This window comes from Opisthocomus hoazin, chromosome 9 (genome assembly GCF_030867145.1).
Source record: "Opisthocomus hoazin isolate bOpiHoa1 chromosome 9, bOpiHoa1.hap1, whole genome shotgun sequence".
Taxonomy (NCBI): domain Eukaryota; kingdom Metazoa; phylum Chordata; class Aves; order Opisthocomiformes; family Opisthocomidae; genus Opisthocomus; species Opisthocomus hoazin.
Window position 1 is genome coordinate 1,516,687 of NC_134422.1, and position 21,526 is coordinate 1,538,212.

General features: G+C 51.3%; 1 protein-coding gene across 6 annotated transcripts in view; it reads right to left on the reverse strand.

Annotated features, from left to right (window-relative positions):
* GALNT13 (polypeptide N-acetylgalactosaminyltransferase 13) overlaps nucleotides 1-21,526 on the reverse strand; it is a 144,484-nt gene that overhangs the window by 11,632 nt on the left and 111,326 nt on the right. For all 6 annotated transcript variants that reach the window (XM_075430659.1, XM_075430660.1, XM_075430662.1 and 3 more), the window contains 3 exons: nucleotides 19,894-20,033; nucleotides 14,371-14,469; nucleotides 7,812-7,946 (listed from right to left, as the gene is read on the reverse strand). In XM_075430659.1, the coding sequence (XP_075286774.1) occupies nucleotides 7,812-7,946; nucleotides 14,371-14,469; nucleotides 19,894-20,033 (374 nt within the window). The remainder of the gene's footprint in view (nucleotides 1-7,811; nucleotides 7,947-14,370; nucleotides 14,470-19,893; nucleotides 20,034-21,526) is intronic.

Consider the following 21,526-nt stretch of genomic DNA (forward strand, 5'->3'; position numbering starts at 1 on the left):
GGAGCCTGCCCCAGGGAGCCCCAGCAGCACCCACAGAATCACAGAATCACAGAATGGTCGGGGTTGGAAGGGACCTCTGGGGGTCACCCAGCCCAACCCCCTGCCCAAGCAGGGTCACCCAGAGCAGGCTGCACAGCACCGCGGCCAGGCGGGGCTGGAATATCTCCAGAGAAGGAGACTCCACAGCCTCCCTGGGCAGCCTGGGCCAGGGCTCCATCACCCTCAGAGGGAAGAAGTTCTTCCTCGGGTTCAGCTGGAGCTTCCTCTGCTTCAGTTTGTGCCCATTGCCCCTTGTCCTGTCACTGGGCACCACTGGAAAGAGCTTGGCCCCATCCTCCTGACACCCACCCTGCAGATATTTAGAGGCATTTCTAAGGTCCCCTCTCAGCCTTCTCTTCTCCAGGCTGAACAAGCCCAGCTCCCTCAGCCTCTCCTTGTAGGAGAGATGCTCCAGTCCCCTCCTCATCCTCATAGCCCTCCGCTGGACTCTCTCCAGTAGCTCTTCATCTTTCTTGAACTGGGGAGCCCAGAACTGGACACAGTACTGCAGATGGGGCCTCACCAGGGCAGTGTACAGGGGAAGGGACCCCCCAGCTACGTGAGCACAGCCTGGACATGCTCCGCAGAGCCTTCGGCCCCAGCCCGACGCGTCTGTCCGTACGCAGCTCCCGCACCACCGCGCCCCGGCACAGGGGCAAACCCGCGCACCGCGGCTCAGCAGAACCGGAGAGCCCGGTTCCATCGGACGGGCAAGCTCAGACGCCGCGGGAGCAGCCCTGGCTCCAGCCCATCACCACCCTCAGGTCTTCTTCTGCTGACCCAGCACCGCATTTCCCAGCCTCGCTCCACCGCAAACAGCATTTATGCATTATGAACACGCTATAAAACACACGCTGAGAGGAAGCCTTTGAAAGCTGGGAAACTCTAACTTGGCACCTCCCGTTGATGCAGCTGATTTACAGAGCTGCCCTTGCAAGGTAATGGGCAGCTTGAGCGAGGGCCAGGGATCTTAACGAGCTGTTCCAGGAGCAGGAAAGGGAAAAATTAAAATTCGATAATGGAAGGCAATGGATTGGGGGGGGGGTGGAAAGAAGAAAAAAAATTCATTTGCTGCCAAGAGGTAAAAACCTTCAGAAAAAACATGTTTAAAAATGCTGTAAACTCCTCCTGCCCTTCGTGGAAGGAGCGCGCTGGGGGATCGGGATCGGCACGCCGGAGCTCCTCGCTGCTGTGGCTCCCGGAGACAGCAGGGCTCTTCACTCAGCTCCACAGAATCACAGAATCCCAGCATGGCAGGGGTCGGCAGGACCCTCTGTGGGTCACCCAGCCCAACCCCCTGCCCAAGCAGGGTCACCCAGAGCAGGGGGCACAGCACCACGGCCAGGCGGGGCTGGAATATCTCCAGAGAAGGAGACTCCACAGCCTCCCTGGGCAGCCTGGGCCAGGGCTCCGGCACCCTCAGAGGGAAGAAGTTCTTCCTCGGGTTCAGCTGGAGCTTCCTCTGCTCCAGTTTGTGCCCGTTGCCCCTTGTCCTGTCGCTGGGCACCACTGGAAAGAGTCTGGCCCCGGCCTCCTGACCCCCACCCTGCAGATATTTAGAGGCATTTCTAAGGTCCCCTCTCAACTGTTTCCAGGCTGAACAAGCCCAGCTCCCTCAGCCTCTCCTCATAGGAGAGATGCTCCAGTCCCCTCCTCATCCTCGTAGCCCTGCGCTGGACTCTCTCCAGTAGCTCCTCATCTTTCTTGAACTGGGGAGCCCAGCACTGGACACAGCACTGCAGATGGGGCCTCACCAGGGCAGAGCAGAGGGGGAGGAGAACCTCCCTCGCCCTGCTGCCCACACTCCTCCTCATGCACCCCAGGATCCCATTGGCCTTCTTAGCACCCAGGGCACGCTGCTGGCTCATGGTCACCCTGTCGTCCCCCAGCACTCCCAGTCCCTCTCCGCAGAGCTGCTCTCCAGCAGCTCAGCCCCAGCCTGTCCTGGTGCCTGGGGTTGTTCCTCCCCAGGGGCAGGACCCTGCCCTTGCCCTTGTTGAACCTCATCAGGTTCCTCTCTGCCCAACTCTCCAGCCTGCCCAGGTCACGCTGGATCCAGCACAGCCTGCCGGGGTGTCCACCACTCCTCCCAGTTTGGTGTCATCAGCAAACTTGGTGAGGGTGCACTTTCCTCCAGTGTTTCAAGTTAACTTGCGTCTCAAGTGCAAGTTCAAATGTATTAATAATTCTAAGTATTAAAAGCATTTAGCAAACGCTTATGGTATGAGAAAATGAGAAATGGGGCTTTTCAAATAGCCCGCTTCCAACCAGGTAAAACTGAGACTTTCACAATTACGTATGAGAACATTTGATGTCCACCTTTCTCCTCACCACAGAATCTTCTCAGCTCCTTGGATATTTCTGAAAAAATACAAAGTCTAGGAATATCTAAGAGAACTGTAATCTCACTAAGGTATGTACAAATTCCTGGAAAAGACTTCCTGTGATTTTTAAATATATTCTATACTTACATACTGCGATTTAAACTAACCCAGAACATTACGGAAAAAGTAAAACCAGTTTGTAAATCAGAGAAAATCATCTGAAGATCTCTACTGAGAAACCCCTTCTCATGGTTATTTGCACTCCACATCGTGCCTCCAGATGTGGCCAAGGCACTGCGGTCCAGGACCACGTCTTAAGTCCTAAATACCTTGACCAGGAGGAGGGATGTGGTCCGCAACCCCGGTACCACACCCAGAAATCACCTCCATTCAACCTCTGAATAAGTAAAGAAAGGTAAAAATGAGTGCAAGTCCACTGGAAAAGCAAACGAATGGGGACAAGTGATTCAGGCGACGTGCTGCAACTGCTTCTCTGAAACAAAAAATACAAAATATCACAAGCCAGTTGTTTTCTTGGGAAAAAAAATGTGAGTATTAGGTATGTACTTGCATCCTGCATACCGGTGCGCATCGGAGGCTCCCAGCCGGGCTCGGGGACCACCCGGCAGCAAAGCTGCCCGGAGGCTGCGGGAGCCACGGGCCCGTCCCAGGCGGTGGAGCAGGGCTCAGCCCCACCAGGCTGAGGGTCCGACACCAACACCCCCCCCACCAGCACCAATCCTGTCACCAAAGCGGGGGCTGCAAGCTGAAGTCGGAATGTCCGCAGAGGAGTCGCTAACAAAAACGTCCTCATCAGTAAACAGCAAGGGCTGCGTTTTCTATGGAGAACAGGCAGCAAAGCCTTGTCTCGGAGATGCTTTATATAAAAAAAAAATTAAAAACAGTGGATTTCTTCTTTATGAGCTCCATCTAATGGTTGATTTTGTTTTTACACAGCTACTTAGAAATTTTCCATTGTGGATGTCTTGTACTAAACTTAAAAAGACGGCGTGTTTCCAACGTTAAAAGCAAAGCAGAGCATGTTTGGCTGAAAGAAACGGAGCTTTTTGTGCAGAAAGGTAAAACCAGTTATTTCTATGAAATGTTGGAAATACTTTTTAAAAGACTGCACATCTTTAAAATACTTTTCTAGCGTTGCAGTATTTTTCTAGCTTCGCAGCCACGGAAATACACCAATATGAATTCGGTGTCGTGAAGCCGAGACTAACGGAGCCGGGCAGCCGGCGTCAAAGCTGTGCTCAGCGCGGAAATCCAGCAGCCTGCGCCCAGAATACTCAGAGGAAAGCAACTGGCAGGATCTCTTTTTCTTTTGACCGGGAAGGACTGTTCTCTGTGCTCCTGGGAGAGAAGGAGCCCTTTGCGAGGGGCCTTGCCGTGGGCCCTCTGCACGGCATCGAACGGTGACCGACGCCGGGGGAAGGGGAGAGCCGGGGTGGGAGCGAGGGCATCCCCCGGCGAGCGGATTCTGGTGGGGAGCTGGAATCTGTCCAGGCTTGCCTTCCGTGCTATCTGTGCTTAGCTCGGACTGGGCTGCTGAAGCACATAGAAACAATATTAAAAATGTTTCCAAAATTAATATTCTATATTCAAAATTTTACCCTTTCTGGTATGGCTGAGATAAACCTGGAATATTCCCATCTGAGAGCCTGAAAAGCTGGCGCTGCAGCTGCAGACGGCAGACGGCTATCTGTGCTTAGCTCGGACTGGGCTGCTGAAGCACATAGAAACAATATTAAAAATGTTTTCAGAATTAATATTCTATATTCAAAATTTTACCCTTTCTGGTATGGCTGAGATAAACCTGGAATATTCCCATCCGAGAGCCTGAAAAGCTGGCGCTGCAGCTGCAGACGGCTATCTGTGCTTAGCTCGGACTGGGCTGCTGAAGCACATAGAAACAATATTAAAAATGTTTTCAAAATTAATATTCTATATTCAAAAATTTTACCCTTTCTGGTATGGCTGAGATAAACCTGGAATATTCCCATCTGACAGCCTGAAAAGCTGGCGCTGCAGCTGCAGACGGCTATCTGTGCTTAGCTCGGACTGGGCTGCTGAAGCACATAGAAACAATATTAAAAATGTTTTCAGAATTAATATTCTATATTCAAAATTTTACCCTTTCTGGTATGGCTGAGATAAACCTAGAATATTCCCATCTGAGAGCCTGAAAAGCTGGCGCTGCAGCTGCAGACGGCTATCTGTGCTTAGCTCGGACTGGGCTGCTGAAGCACATAGAAACAATATTAAAAATGTTTCCAAAATTAATATTCTATATTCAAAATTTTACCCTTTCTGGTATGGCTGAGATAAACCTGGAATATTCCCATCCGAGAGCCTGAAAAGCTGGCGCTGCAGCTGCAGATGGCTATCTGTGCTTAGCTCGGACTGGGCTGCTGAAGCACATAGAAACAATATTAAAAATGTTTTCAAAATTAATATTCTATATTCAAAAATTTTACCCTTTCTGGTATGGCTGAGATAAACCTGGAATATTCCCATCTGACAGCCTGAAAAGCTGGCGCTGCAGCTGCAGACGGCTATCTGTGCTTAGCTCGGACTGGGCTGCTGAAGCACATAGAAACAATATTAAAAATGTTTTCAGAATTAATATTCTATATTCAAAATTTTACCCTTTCTGGTATGGCTGAGATAAACCTAGAATATTCCCATCTGAGAGCCTGAAAAGCTGGCGCTGCAGCTGCAGACGGCTATCTGTGCTTAGCTCGGACTGGGCTGCTGAAGCACATAGAAACAATATTAAAAATGTTTCCAAAATTAATATTCTATATTCAAAATTTTACCCTTTCTGGTATGGCTGAGATAAACCTGGAATATTCCCATCTGAGAGTCTGAAAAGCTGGCGCTGCAGCTGCAGACGGCTATCTGTGCTTAGCTCGGACTGGGCTGCTGAAGCACATAGAAACAATATTAAAAATGTTTTCAGAATTAATATTCTATATTCAAAAATTTTACCCTTTCTGGTATGGCTGAGATAAACCTGGAATATTCCCATCTGAGAGCCTGAAAAGCTGGCGCTGCAGCTGCAGACGGCAGACGGCTATCTGTGCTTAGCTCGGACTGGGCTGCTGAAGCACATAGAAACAATATTAAAAATGTTTTCAGAATTAATATTCTATATTCAAAATTTTACCCTTTCTGGTATGGCTGAGATAAACCTGGAATATTCCCATCTGAGAGCCTGAAAAGCTGGCGCTGCAGCTGCAGACGGCTATCTGTGCTTAGCTCGGACTGGGCTGCTGAAGCACATAGAAACAATATTAAAAATGTTTTCAAAATTAATATTCTATATTCAAAATTTTACCCTTTCTGGTATGGCTGAGATAAACCTGGAATATTCCCATCTGAGAGCCTGAAAAGCTGGCGCTGCAGCTGCAGACGGCAGACGGCTATCTGTGCTTAGCTCGGACTGGGCTGCTGAAGCACATAGAAACAATATTAAAAATGTTTTCAGAATTAATATTCTATATTCAAAATTTTACCCTTTCTGGTATGGCTGAGATAAACCTGGAATATTCCCATCCGAGAGCCTGAAAAGCTGGCGCTGCAGCTGCAGACGGCTATCTGTGCTTAGCTCGGACTGGGCTGCTGAAGCACATAGAAACAATATTAAAAATGTTTTCAGAATTAATATTCTATATTCAAAATTTTACCCTTTCTGGTATGGCTGAGACAAACCTGGAATATTCCCATCTGAGAGCCTGAAAAGCTGGCGCTGCAGCTGCAGACGGCTATCTGTGCTTAGCTCGGACTGGGCTGCTGAAGCACATAGAAACAATATTAAAAATGTTTCCAAAATTAATATTCTATATTCAAAAATTTTACCCTTTCTGGTATGGCTGAGATAAACCTGGAATATTCCCATCTGAGAGCCTGAAAAGCTGGCGCTGCAGCTGCAGACGGCTATCTGTGCTTAGCTCGGACTGGGCTGCTGAAGCACATAGAAACAATATTAAAAATGTTTTCAGAATTAATATTCTATATTCAAAAATTTTACCCTTTCTGGTATGGCTGAGATAAACCTGGAATATTCCCATCTGAGAGCCTGAAAAGCTGGCGCTGCAGCTGCAGACAGCAGCCCGCGCAGCGGCGGGCAGGGGACGCGGCTGCTGCGTCGACGGGCGGCAGAGCAGCGAGACCCCCCCGACCCCAGCCAAAACACCCTGCCCGGGTCTGCTCGGGGCAGCCCAGAGCGAGGAGCCGCTGACCGAGGGCACTGTGCCCCTCGGCGCTGGCGACGCTGCATTCCCACGGAGCCGGAGCAGGGACCCGCGCCACCGACTCCACGCCCTCGGCTTCTCGTTAAACGGATTTAAAACTGATGTAAAATCAATTACCATCTGCTCGCGGGAATGAAACGAAGGAGGATGTCGGATCTTACATCTCAGGTGTTAACTGCAGGCATGAACATCCTCAAAAATGCCTAAAAATTCTCCAAATGTTCACGCAGTTTGTGTAAAAAGAAAAATAATCTTCCTTACTAAAGAGAAAATTGGTTTAAATTCAAATATGAAACTCCAGAACGTGTCAGAAGCTACCACACGAACTGCACCTCAACGGTCGGCAGAGTTTTCCTGCTCGGCCGCTCCACACCGCGTAGGTCCGTGCGCTTTTCTCCTTGCCGTAACACCCCCGAGAGACCCTGTCCCGGAGGAAGCGCCAGCACCTTGGTGCGAATTCACCGCGCCAACCTGCACGCTCACGCTCCATGCAAAAGCTTAAAGCCAACGTTTCCATTTTCATCTGCTGTTTCCTGTCTCCTTCAAAAAGAAGAGTTATTTGGCTCGGGAACACTGAGGTATTTACACAAATTCTGCATTAATTTCACAAGCTCTCCTGCAGCCACCAAATTTCTTCAGACTGCACGCTCTCGGAAGCCAGAACGGCCACCTCCCGTCCCACGGCAGTGTCCAACCTGGCAGGTGACTGGGGTACGGAAAACAACTAAAGACAATTTAAACCCAGAGTCCATAATCTCTCAGAGCCAGCAGAAATAAACTGGAAAAACCAGAACAGAAAAATAAATAAATCTTGTTTTCTACTTCACGCAGATGAAAAATGCAGAACAATCTTTAAGTTTGTAAGAATGCAAGACAGCGCCAGCTAGCAGAAATGAGCTGCTTTAAACAATAATGGACTTTTTCATCCTTCTACAAATAAAATTTTGTGGAAACACAACTTAAAACCTCGTGGTTAGCTGAATTACTTTGCGCTCCCGAGCCTGTGCTCTGGGCAGAAGACACCATTGGCACACCATGTCACCAAGCTCCCTATCCCTGCGATACAGCCATAGCCATAGAATAACAATTATTATTCTAATAATAACAATAATTATAAGAATAACTCCTAGGTCTAAGGTGGCAGCTGGGCGGCGAGCGCGGGTGCCGTCCCCGACGCCTCGGGTACCTCGGCATCGTACTCCCAGAGCTGGTTCCCCCTCATGTGGTGGCACTTCAGCATGATGACGGGGCCGTTCAGCCTCGAGACGTCCAGGCACAAGTCGTCCGTGCGGATCTCTTTGTCAGCAGTGTACGAAAATACCTGGAGAAACAGAAAACCATTGCAGTGACAGAGAACTAGCAAAAATCCCAACCGACTGCTGATTCAGAATGGGCGGAATTTTCACTCCAGTGGAGCAGAGCCGCTTTCTTCTCCAGACTCCGAGGTGGTGGTGCCTTGGACTCCATGAGAGCCTCACGGGAGCTTCTCCGCTAGGGAATGTCTGTTGTACCTACGAGACGGAATGTCACGTTTGGGGAAAGAAATTTTATGGGGCCAAGCCCAGGAGTCACCCGGGTGTACACTCGGTTTTACCTCCTGGGAAGTCTACACAAGCACGTAACTGTGATCAGCACCTTCTGGAGAAACAGCCTGCTGCCACGCCATAACCAGCACAAGAAACACGGCCAGATTCTCCAATAATCTGAAAATCCCCGATGGCATCGCAGCACCAAGTATCTCTCACTCGAAGGAGCAGCCTGGGTTCAAGAATCACTCGTACACCCATATTGTACAGATATTTTACTGTGCTCGTTACTCAGGGATTTATCCATTACCATTTATCCTGAAGCAACTTCTAACTTCAATTTTCACCTTATTTGTGTTGTTTTTTTTACAGTAACCATATTTGCATCCGGCATTTTCTCCCAGCCTCAGAGACATCTTTTCAGCCTCGGAGAGGTGCTTTATTCTGTTTTATAGAAAGTAAATACTCGTATTCTGAAACATATTGCCATTTGCATACTTCTCCTTCCTCTCATCTTTGATAATTGCAATCCCCTGTTCCCTTACATCTTTTGAATGAATAAGGGATGTCTGAATTAACAATTACAGAAGACGGCTTTGAAAAACATGCCGTCTTGAGAAAGAAAAATGAATGCTAATTAAGACGATGTAAAATTATCAGGCTAGCGTTTTGCTACCATCTATATTCATTATAATTATATTAATGCCGTATAAAAATAGCGGGTGAGGGACACGTTGCATTTTATAGCTAATTAAGCGGCGTATTCCACCCGTGGCAGCGCAGGAGAGGCCAAGAGCCCAGCCCGCTGCCACCGCGGGCACCCGCGCCTCGGGGACGCGGCCGAGCTCCGGGGGACGTCGCGCTGCCGCAGAGGGGCTCAGCGCGACGCTCACACCCGAGCCGCGACCACCAACCCGCTGCGTCTTTGTGCTGGGCTGCAAGCTACCTACCGACCCAGGCTGCTGAGGGGTGAAAATAAAAGTTCTTCCAGCTCTGCCCTGGCTGCTCCTGCGCAGCCATGCCAGGGGGCTGTCGCCGGGGCCAGCCTTCCCCGCGGTCTGGCCATGGAGGAGCGGTCCTGCCGGGCCGGAGCAGGCGATGCTCCATCACTACGCCTGCTGTCCTCCCATGGACAGACTTACTGCCTAGGAACAGCAGCAGGTTTTTATAGGAGTTCATGTATTTTGTATTTATTTCTTGCTAATAGTCTTAATTAATGCATCTCCATACCGTAAGCTCAGAGGCAGAAGTCAGCCCCATAAAGCCAAAGGTCTGTCAAAGCCAACGGTTGGGATGGAGCCATCGGCCACACTGAGCCACCAGACCCGCCTCGCACATCACTGGTCATTTCACCACTCCTTTCATGTTCACAGACTCACAGCATGGCAGGGGTTGGCAGGGCCCTCTGTGGGTCACCCAGCCCAACCCCCTGCCCAAGCAGGGTCATCCAGAGCAGGCTGCACAGGACCTTGTCCAGGCGGGGCTGGAATATCTCCAGAGAAGGAGACTCCACAGCCTCCCTGGGCAGCCTGGGCCAGGGCTCCGGCACCCTCAGAGGGAAGAAGTTCTTCCTCGGGTTCAGCTGGAGCTTCCTCTGCTCCAGTTTGTGCCCGTTGCCCCTTGTCCTGTCGCTGGGCACCACTGGAAAGAGTCTGGCCCCATCCTCCTGACCCCCACCCTGCAGATATTTGTAAGTATTTGTAAGTATATATTATGTTAAAAGGAGCCAACGAAGTCTTCCTCCTGATAAAAGCCTGAGAAACTAATCAGTTTGTTCAACGCCAAAAAAACACCAAGCAACATCATTAACTGGAAATCGTTCGAGTGGTCAATACAAATCTGCAGCTATTTTTATACATATATATATGTATGGGCAGCAACAGCCCATGGCCAGAATTTTCTTTTCCCGTTCTTTGGTTGTCCTTTTCTTTGGAAAACAGTTAAACAGTTAGCCAGGGTATTTTGTCAACTCCTAAGAAGTCTACTACCGAGAATATTGTTCATAAACCTTTATTTTATACTTCGTTATGTGGAACTAAATCTTGAGGATGCCCCTGTGCAGCCAAGGAAGACGTCCACCACGCAATAAAGACAGTTACAAATCAGACATAACTCAGTACAGAAAAATCTAATTCATCCTGACAACCACTTCAATTATCCATGCAACTCCCAGAGGTACATTTTGAATTCACCTTTCAGAATAGTCTCAGAATAGAATGGTCGGGGTTGGCAGGGCCCTCTGTGTGTCACCCAGCCCAACCCCCTGCCCAAGCAGGGTCACCCAGAGCAGGGGGCACAGCACCGCGGCCAGGCGGGGCTGGAATATCTCCAGAGAAGGAGACTCCACAGCCTCCCTGGGCAGCCTGGGCCAGGGCTCCGTCACCCTCAGAGGGAAGAAGTTCTTCCTCGGGTTCAGCTGGAGCTTCCTCTGCTTCAGTTTGTGCCCATTGCCCCTTGTCCTGTCGCTGGGCACCACTGGAAAGAGTCTGGCCCCCTCCTCCTGACACCCACCCTGCAGATATTTATAAGCATTTCTAAGGTCCCCTCGCAGCCTTCTCTTCTCCAGGCTGAACAAGCCCAGCTCCCTCAGCCTCTCCTCCTAGGGGAGATGCTCCAGTCCCCTCCTCATCCTCGCAGCCCTGCGCTGGACTCTCTCCAGTAGCTCCTCATCTTTCTTGCACTGGGGAGCCCAGCACTGGATGCAGCCCCCAGCCCCTCTGCCACCCCTCTGCCGTGCATGTCCCCAGCCCTCCCGTCTAACCGCAGCCCCCGCCGCCTGCCCGGCATCGCACGGTCTCATTACTGCTCCGAGCAGCAGCCCGATGCTCCCAGCACCCGCAGCCCCAGCCGGCATCCCCATGGCAAGGCGGCGAAAGCCTGACCCGTGTGCCCGTCGGGACGGCAGCTGGCACGAAACGCCGGCGACGGCTTCGCCCGTTGAACGCGTTTTCTCTAAACCGCCACAAGCCCAGACGTCAGCTGCGGGGGAAGAAGAAAGGTGTGAGATTGCTGGGTCATCCCCTCCGTCTGCAGCTGCGAGGCAGGACAACAGTTTTTGCCATGACTCACACGTGGCCAGCGCTTGCTTTAATCAGGAGTCAACCTCGGGTACCTTCCTCCCCAAAGCTGTTGTTGCTGAGTGAGGGAACGCGCTGCTCCCACCCACACCTTTGGTCCTGTTCGAGCCCCTACAGCCCCATCCCCACCGTAGCTGATCTGAGGACAGGCTTTGCTGTTTATTACCCCCCCCCAATAAAGCAAAGAAACCAGCTCTAAAACTGCATTTAACTGCACTAAAATTCGTCGCATTTATTTTAAAGATCATTAATAGTCACGCAGTCCTACCCGAGTGAGGATAATTTGAAACGCCCATGCCGACGCGACGACAAATCCTCCACAGTTTCATACTCTGAAAACAATGCTCATAGGAAGGGCCACAGCTAACATACTTTGTTTTTCTTATTGTTTTTAAAGAAACTAATATTTTTAGGATCTCGTTATCCTTAAGCCCTTTAAAACACTTTGACAGCTGCGAGATGCTTGCCCCTGCCTCAGGCTGGACCGGGCCCCCGCGTCTTGCTTGGCTCTCCCGAGCTAGGTTTCACCCCTGCTTCGTTTTCGTTCCACAGCAGCTTTGCTCCTCAGCTATTTCTGTAACCACACAGCTCCCTGCCCCCAGCAGCTACACCTCTTAGCTCAGCTCCAGTTTCTCACTAGAACAGAATTTCATGAAGATACACCGCTCGTTGTTCACCTGGGGAAGCAGAGTCTTCATCCTGCAGACGCACACAACAGACTCATCCCTGGTTTCTGGCTGATGCGAGAGGTATCAAGGAGACTGGAGCCGAAATTTCGTGAGATTTGAGATAAACTGGCGTAGGAAGGCTCAGAAAGAATGGTTATATTTATCAGTTATGAGGGTTTCTTTAGGCTATGTGGTCCATACAGACATTCACAACCCACCCGTCTTTGCCTCGGAGCCTTGCAGACCTCCGAACCTCACCCCTGGTACTTCAGAGGAACGGAGGGTTTGGAGACGTCACAGTCGGCCAGGAATTCCTCTCTCCTTCCAGCAACCAGAAAGGGCTCTTTCTGCCACGTACAGAAGGAAGGGGAAACCCGCCAGACACCCAAGGTATAAAGAGAATTTTCAGCCTCCGTGGTATGTGGTCCTATCAAAACGCTAACGCTTCCATCTCCCAAGTCAAATTCAGAACGACAGTGAAGTCTGGGATAACTACGACGGCCAACCTCACCTCTGCAGGAAACACGGGAATTTGCTCTAAGATCCCGCAGCTTCCCACTTTTTTTAGCAGATGTGGCACGAGAAGAAGCCACCCCCACCAAGCATCACCCAGTAGGTATACGGCCCAGAGACCTCCCTGGGGAGAGACGCCAGCACGAACTTCAGGTGCTGCTGAGGGCTCTCCAGGGATTCTAATCGCAGTGGGTGAAGGCAAGTGGAGCCCTCTGCTCTGCGGTCTGTCAGACGCTGAACGAAGGGACTCGCCATCTTCACCTTGAGAAAGCCATCAGAAGTAAGGGGAAGAGGAGGAGAGCGGTTTTCCAAAGGTAAAGCAAACCAAGAAGCCGAGAAACAAGGCCAAACTGCGTTCAGAGAGGTGCACATAGAAGGAGCAGCAAGTTCTGAGGGACCTCCAGGTCAGAGCGGCGATGGGGACAACGGAGACCGCGGGAGCATTGCCGTGCGCGGCGGGCAGGAGCGGGCAGCAGCACGTGCCCACAGCCGCCACGGGGAACAGTCCCCTCATTACGGGTTTACACTGCAGAACCCAGCTAAACCCAAACGAACCGGCTCTGCTCATTTGAATCCCAGGCATTAGAATACGCAGAGTTTACCGGTGGCTACACGGCGAGCAGGGTCAGTCACCAGCGGTACGACGAGCCAAACCACTGCCATCTCCCTTTTTACTCCCTTCCAAACACACCCAAGGCACAAGGGAAGCACCCCACGCCTCCACTGTTTGAACTCCCACTAATGAAAAAACCCCAACTTCCACAAATAATCTCCATGTTGATGGTTGGACTTGATCTTAGAGGTCTTTTCCAACCTATGGTTCTATGTTTCTTTTTCATATACACGTTTTAGAGGGCCACGAAGATGATCCGAGGGCTGGAGCACCTCTCCTGCGAGGACAGGCTGAGGGAGTTGGGGCTGTCACCCTGGAGAAGAGAAGGCTCCGGGGTGACCTTAGAGCAGCTGCCAGTGCCTGGAGGGGCGACAGGAAGGATGGAGAGGGGCTTTTCACAAGGGGTTGTAGGGATAGGACAAGGGGGAACAGCTCTAAACTAAAAGAGGGCAGATTTAGATCAGATCCAAGGAAGAAATTCTTCCCCATGAGGGTGGTGAGGCCCTGGCCCAGGCTGCCCAGAGAAGCTGTGGCTGCCCCCTCCCTGGCAGGGTTCAAGGCCAGGTTGGATGGAGCTCTGAGCACCCTGGTCTGGTGGAAGATGTCCCTGCTCATGGCAGGAGGGTTGGAACCGGATGGTCTGTAAGGTCCCTTCCAACCCAAACCATGCTGTGATTCGATGATTCTATGAATTCAGCCACAAATCACATAGATTCTTTGCCATTTCATTTTAGAAAAGATTTTTTCCCCCCAACACTAAAAATAAACTGGAATTGATAATTGAATTTTCTAATGTTAGCATCTGAAACTTTAAGTACATTTTTCTGCATTCTGAACAGCTGGAATATATTCTGTATATTCACTGGGATACTTCACTGGACCCGTGGATACGTACTGCTGTGTTCTCAAAATCTGCAGCTGCTCCTTGAGAAAATGGCTTTCTGAGCACTCCGAAAGCCTGCAGCTCGAGACCTCCGACCTTCCGCAGCTCCCACGAACACGTTCACTACGCTGCCGTTGCTTCTTTTACAGTGAGCCCACGTGTCCACGTGTGAGCTGCACTGAGGACTTCGAGCGAATCCCCTCTGGGGACAAACCCAGCGGGTGCCCGGGGCGAGAGCGGAGCGGCCGGAGCCGCCGGGTCAGGCACCGCGCGCACCCCAGCCCCGGTTCGGGCGCTCCCAGCCGCAGCTGCAGCCCCCGCGCTGCTCCGGGTGAATTCTCATCAGTTTTTCCTGACAGCCGTCGTGCCTGCGGTCACCCCGCAGCAGCCCGAAGCAGTTCTTGCACAAATCATACTGGGTTTTCTTATTTTTGGGGGTTTTTTTGTTTTTTTTCTTTATTTTACCTGATTTCCTCCCATGCCGTGGCAGTTGAAAATGCCCACTTTTTCATTTTCCTTGCGGCCCATGTTGTCCAAGCACTGGTTGGTTTCAACGTTCCTGATCTGAAGAAAGAAAGAAAGAGATGAAATGTTCCTTGAAAAAAAAATGCTGGTGAATATGGTATTTGTGCAGAAAAAATAACGCCACTGTAGGAGAAAGTACGTTACCCGTGCACTCAACTCTACGAATGTATTTTAACTTGCAATCTGTAAATATGTCACACCCCCGAAAGAAAAATTAAAATAATTATGAAAAGTGCAATGAGATTTTTGAATTACATATTCAGTGTAAGTATGAACAGCATCCACACAAAACCTCCTGCAATGCCCTGTGCTGGTTGGTTTAACAAATATGTAGAATACGGTTTTGCCTCCAAACCAGGCGACGCCAGCAGCCTGCCCGCGCTCGGCGCTCTGCCTTCCCTCCAGCCGGGCGGACTCCGCGCCGGGACAGAAAAACGGACCACGAGCAGCGCCCGACGCCTGGCTCTGCCGGCGCAGAGGCTGCTGGACAGCTTCGTCCCTAATTGCCTGCCTTTTAAAAGCTTCTAAAATAAACTTTTCCCCCTGGAAGCTATCCGTCCCCAGAGCAGAACAAACTCACACAGCGAACGCCTCTGCGTAAGCCAAGCCGTTCTGCAGAACTCGTGGGTGGGAAGCAGCTTTACGTGGACAGTGTCACGACGCGACGCTCGCGACATGACCCGCGGCGGGACCACCGCCTTCCAGCGACGCGATGCCCGCAACGACGGGGCGTCGGGGCAAGTGGCAACAAGGAGCAGCATGGCAGGCACCAGCGCACCGCTCCCAAAAACGTGTGTTTAGAAAACATGTGTTTTTAGAAAACACATTTACCCCGGAAAGCGGCTGAGTGTAAAAGCCATCACCCAGCTCCCGCTCCATATGGGAGGGGAAGCTGTTCCAGCTGAACCCGAGGAAGAACTTCTTCCCTCTGAGGGTGCTGGAGCCCTGGCCCAGGCTGCCCAGGGAGGCTGTGGAGTCTCCTTCTCTGGAGATATTCCAGCCCCACCTGGCCGCAGTGCTGTGCCCCCTGCTCTGGGTGACCCTGCTTGGGCAGGGGGTTGGGCTGGGTGACCCACAGAGGTCCCTGCCAACCCCTCCATGCTGGGATTCTGCGCCGCAGCCTCCACCACGCCGCGTGCGTTCAGCCTGTTCTCACCCCAGCACGCCCACCTAACACCTCTTTTCTAGCCCTCCCCAGTTTTCCGCTAGCCCAGCCGTATAAGCACGGCTCCCTCAGCTCCTCCGCGCTCTCAGCAGCACGGTGTGATTTTCTCACTAGCGCGTGCAAAGCAAAAACGCGTCCCCGGCGCTCGTTCCTTCGGTAAAACCTGTGAAACACTCTACTTCGAAAGACTCCAGCAGGATTCAGCGCAACTCGCAGTCTGCAGTTCCCAGTGCCTCAGAGGCTCGGCAGCCAGCGGCAAACCAGCACCGCCGGACTGGGCTGAACTCAGGGACAGAATCACAGAATCCCAGCATGGTCGGGGTTGGCAGGGCCCTCTGTGGGTCACCCAGCCCAACCCCCTGCCCAAGCAGGGTCACCCAGAGCAGGCTGCACAGCACCGCGTCCAGGCGGGGCTGGAATATCTCCAGAGAAGGAGACTCCACAGCCTCCCTGGGCAGCCTGGGCCAGGGCTCCGTCACCCTCAGAGGGAAGAAGTTCTTCCTCGGGTTCAGCTGGAGCTTCCTCTGCTTCAGTTTGTGCCCATTGCCCCTTGTCCTGTCGCTGGGCACCACTGGAAAGAGTCTGGCCCCATCCTCCTGACACCCACCCTGCAGATATTTAGAGGCATTTCTAAGGTCCCCTCTCAGCCTTCTCTTCTCCAGGCTGAACAAGCCCAGCTCCCTCAGCCTCTCCTCGTAGCAGAGATGCTCCAGTCCCCTCCTCATCCTCGTAGCCCTCCGCTGGACTCTCTCCAGTAGCTCTTCATCTTTCTTGAACTGGGGAGCCCAGCACTGGACACAGCACTGCAGATGGGGCCTCCCCAGGGCAGAGCAGAGGGGGAGCAGAACCTCCCTCGTCCTGCTGCCCACACTCCTCCTAATGCACCCCAGGATCCCATTGGCCTTCTTGGCAGCCAGGGCACGCTGCTGGCTCATGGTCACCCTGTCATCCACCAGGACACCCAGGTCCCTGTCCGCAGAGCTGCTCTCCAGCAGGTCCACCCCAAGCCTGTACTGCACGGAAAACGAGGTCTCACACCCTGCTTAACGACGCTGGGGGAGAGCGGCTCCGCAAAGCTCACGTGCTCACGTCCTCGTCCGCCATGACACGGTCAGCCACGCGGGAAGAAGACCCACCACCCCGTCCCGGCGAGCCTCGTGCTCTTCGTCGCTCCATCCTCCCAGCGCAGCAGACGCCAGGAGAAGGCTGCCGGCACTCGCAGCCTGGGCACTCACCGGGGGTCCCGACCGCCGCTTCCCACCGCTTCCCAGCTGCCTGGAACACCAGCAGCCCCGCTTCATATCCCATGGAAGGGGAATGGCTCTTTGCTGCTGCACAAATGGGATTTTCTGGCATAACCTGCTCCTGTCGGAGCATCGCCGGCAGCAGAACCGCTGCAGAGGGGACCAGCCAGCTCACGGACAGCCCCTCGCCTCTCCCTGCCCTCCTCTGCCCCGGCACGTCCGCTCGGCCGACCACCAAAGCCACCACAGACCCAAAACCGTTCCCTAACCATCAGGCCAAACGATGGCAATCCCAGCCTTTTTCCTTAAATCACCTTCTTCTACAGACAGACTTCCACGTATCTCCACGAGCAAGGCACTGTTTTTTGTTTTGCAATCCCTCGATCCACTAAAACAGCGCACTAAAACGAGAAGTGACTCAAAAACTCACCTATGAGTATTATGTCTCCAGCTTACAAAATAATCCCATCTTGTGCTTCTTTTGCATCCACTTTCAATGTTACATGATTAAGATGTCAAAAAGAATTTTCGGTATTCACCACATTTTGCACACTTAATGCACGCTCCATTGTACATTTTCATCCACCTAGGAAATTCAAATCTAATACAGCCACTGTATATAAGTTACGTTCTAGCTGAATGGAAAATTCAGTTGCAAACCAAGGCCTGGCAGTCTCCAGGATTTGCCTATTAAGAGTAGGACGAATAAACTTCATAAAGTACTTGCAAACTTCAGCTCCACGCAACTCCGCGTTTTTGAAATTTAATTTAAAAATTGCACACTTCATTTATAAAAACAGCAGAGGTATATAAATTAATTGTGCAATAGCCATATAAAATCCAAATTAAAATGTAATACAATACCAATTATTATCCCTAATCCATCAGGCGGTGCAAGTGAACCACGCATGAACATCATCCAATTTCAAGTCACGACTGCCCTATCTTGCCGGAGGTCTTCAGTAAATGAAGGATGATTACCCCAAATCTGTCAAAATTATTTGCTCTTTTTATCCCTGTTTACACTACAAAAGCAGAAAATATGAACCTGGAGAGCATAAATTTGAGGCCCAACGCTGAGCACTTGTTACGTTTAGACTGCACTGCATTAGAGAATCGTTTTCTCAGATTTATTACAGAATCACAGAATCACAGAATAGTAGGGGTTGGAAGGGACCTCTGTGGGTCCCCCAGCCCAACCCCCTGCCCAAGCAGGGTCACCCAGAGCAGGGGGCACAGCACCGCGGCCAGGCGGGGCTGGAATATCTCCAGAGAAGGAGACTCCACAGCCTCCCTGGGCAGCCTGGGCCAGGGCTCCGTCACCCTCACAGGGAAGAAGTTCTTCCTCGGGTTCAGCTGGAGCTTCCTCTGCTTCAGTTTGTGCCCGTTGCCCCTTGTCCTGTCACTGGGCACCACTGAAAAGAGCTTGGCCCCATGCTCCTGACCCCCACCCTTCAGATATTTGTAGGCATTTATAAGGTCCCCTCTCAGCCTTCTCTTCTCCAGGCTGAACAAGCCCAGTTCCCTCAGCCTCTCCTCGTAGGGGAGATGCTCCAGTCCCCTCACCATCCTCGCAGCCCTCCGCTGGACTCTCTCCAGTAGCTCTTCATCTTTCTTGAACTGGGGAGCCCAGAACTGGACACAGTACTCCAGATGAGGCCTCACCAGGGCAGTGTACCAAAAGCCGGTTACCAAAGCCGGTTACCAAAAGAGTTCTCAGCAGTTACCAAAAGTTCTCAGCAAGAGAACTTCAAGAGTTCTCAGCAGTTACCAAAGCCGGTTCTCAGCAGGGAGCAGACCCCGGCTCGCACCGACCAGCTGCTGACCATCATCTTCTCACCGAAAACGAGAATTGCAATTTCCCCACCCCGATTTCTCGTGGAACAGGGGAGAAGCACGGTCACCTCCCGAGCAGCCACCCCAACACATCTCGGGCCGCTCGAGGACCAGCGACGGCGGCCGCACCGACCACGCCGGGGGTATGGCCACCGGAGACCGCATCTCTGCCCAAAGAGAGGAAAACGGCTGAGAAACGCCCTGCTGATGTCTGAAACGCTGGCGTTACCGCTGATAACGGTACCTGAGCTTCAGGTGTAAAAATCCACTTTCCTGCTCAACTGGCAGTCGGCAGCTGTAACAGCCAAGTACGAGTTTTAATTCAGAGCTCCTGCCGGAACTGCCGTTTCCATAGGAACTGAGGCCGTGTTGGTGAAAATAAGGTGTTTTAATAACTATTTTATCACTTTCTCATACTTTTTTTTCCCCAGTCTGACAATATTGTACAAAACCTTATTATTTGACACTTGTTAGATGAATTCTTTCCTTGCTGTAAAACGATGTTTCACTTCATTCTGTCACCGTTCCACTGGAAACCCTACTGTGGCTTTTATTTCTCACTACAATGGCAAGTTTCAATGGTAGATTGCTTTCCTGGATGTAAAAAAGCCCTTTGCTCATGTGATTGCTATTCTATCTGTAGCTATCTTTAAATTAAACCGTTCAGGAGCTTTTAAAAGTCAGCGTAGGTACAGCTCAATAGAATATTTTTAAGAGGGAATTCTCTGAATTTTAAAGAGATTTCAGTTCTCGGTGGTACTAGAGCCCTCGGATTAGCAGGATTGCCCGTGATACTCAGCTCCAGGCAGCCTTGCTGGAAAACACAGCATCGAGGAAGAAACTCATTTCTTTAAAAGAAAAAAACAAAATGTTTTTCTGCTCTACGTGTAAGTGGCAAGCGATGATGGAAAGTTCCCTTCGGCTGCTGCATATTACTTCACTATTTCAAAGTATTAGTCACAAACCTCACTTTCCCAATACGCTCCTCAATTTGAAAAATAAATTTTTGATGGTGAACATACGCATTCGGAATAGCAATGTCCCCTTCTGAAGGATTTACAGAAAACAGAACCTGCTCAAAAGGAAAGATAAATACGATACAGGGACGGCACGCAAGGGCTTCACTCCTTTCTCCAAACCCACTTCATCCTCCCGGCGATTCCTCCCTCCGCACGACGCGCCGGCTGCTTGAACGTAGCCAGAGGAAACGGTCCGTACCTCGCCGAGCGAGTAGTAGCGCCGCGGGATCTGCGAGTCGGGATAGATGTTCTCCAAGTACCACGAGAAGGGTTTGCACCTCAGACTCTCTCTCAGTGCTTTTCTGACGGACACGTCGCCGTAATCCACCTTGACAACACCTGGAATTGTTCAGAGAGCAGACGATCAAAGCACAGGTTTTGTCAGGCTGCAAAGCAGAAATCCCAGCCCCTTCTCCAGCTGCCGTGATTTCCTTGTTATCAACACCCACTTGCCGGAATCGCGGTACCACAGTACGTGAAGACATGTGCAGCGGCTACGCCATGGATCTTTACAAGCATTAAATAATTAATTGAGCAAATTGAAATGCTTGGAAAATTACTTTTTTTCTTTTCAGGTAATTTACCGATCCGGAAAGGCAGGATCACTGAACTCCTTGCTTTCTCCATACTCCAAAAATTTAAAGAAAGGAAAACCTCACATTTTTACAAACCATTTTTTCCCAAAGCCTCCTGCTGGTGTTTCCCAGCACTCTGTCCCGAGAGAAATAACCGGGAAATAAGGGCAGTTATGATCATCGAGATCAGCCCTCGGGGGGCTTCAGCAGGCGACCAAGCGCAGCGCTGCGCCTTCCCCAGGGCTCCTGGGGACGAAACCCACCGCATCGAGAAGCCACGCCAGACACAGCTCTAGCGCCGAAGAAAGGAAGACTTCATCTGTTCCACTTCTTAACCTCCTGCACGAAGGAAGAGTGACAGGAAAACACCATTTCCACTGCGCACCCTCCGGCCAAGCCGGCTTTTGCAGGCGTGCAACGACTTCCAGTCACACCGACCCAGCAGCCTGCGACGCTCTCCATCAGCGACACCGCACCGCGCGTCGCAGAGAGGAACACGCAGGGCTGCCTTCAGGGCCTCGGCCAGCTTCAGCCATTAAGCAAGACAACCAAACAGCACGTCAAATATTGTCTGTAGCTTAATTCAGTCGAGTTTTAGCCGAGAGCTACGGTCCGAGGAAACAGCGGCAGCCAGAGCATCAGCAGCCGCCAGCACCCAGCCGAAACCGTCTGAAAGGCACTCCCGGATTTCCATCAGAAATCCACGCTGCGTTTCCATCGCCTTCTGCTTTCCATTATTTACGGGATATTATTCTGAGCTTAGCACAGAGCTGAAGCTCCGAGGGTATCAGCATATTCTGCTAGGAGATCACGCCCTAAAGCACAAGGTGATATCAAGAAACTCAGTGCGCAACAACACTAAAACTATTCCTTGCTATTAAGAAAAATTTGACTTGTTTTGGATAACCGCTCTCATCCATATTTCCACATCTTTGCTGGTTCCATCTTTACAAATTATGTTTATGTACCATTATGTAACAGTAGGGCATGATGCGATTCTAGATAATTCAATAAAATACAGGATCCTCCACAGATGATCGCTGCGGGCTCCAATGAAGGCAGGTGCTCCCGGGAAGCCCTTCAGCCTGGTGACGGTGCCTGGGGGCGACGGATGCTCCATCAGCTCCGGACCAGCAAAAGCTCCTCACAAACCAACCCTGTGCGGTGCCCAGAAATGAAGTGGCACTTGGGCAGGCATCAGGAAAGCACCAAATTTTAAACTTCAGTAAGCAGAAGCATTTGAATTAACCCCTCGGC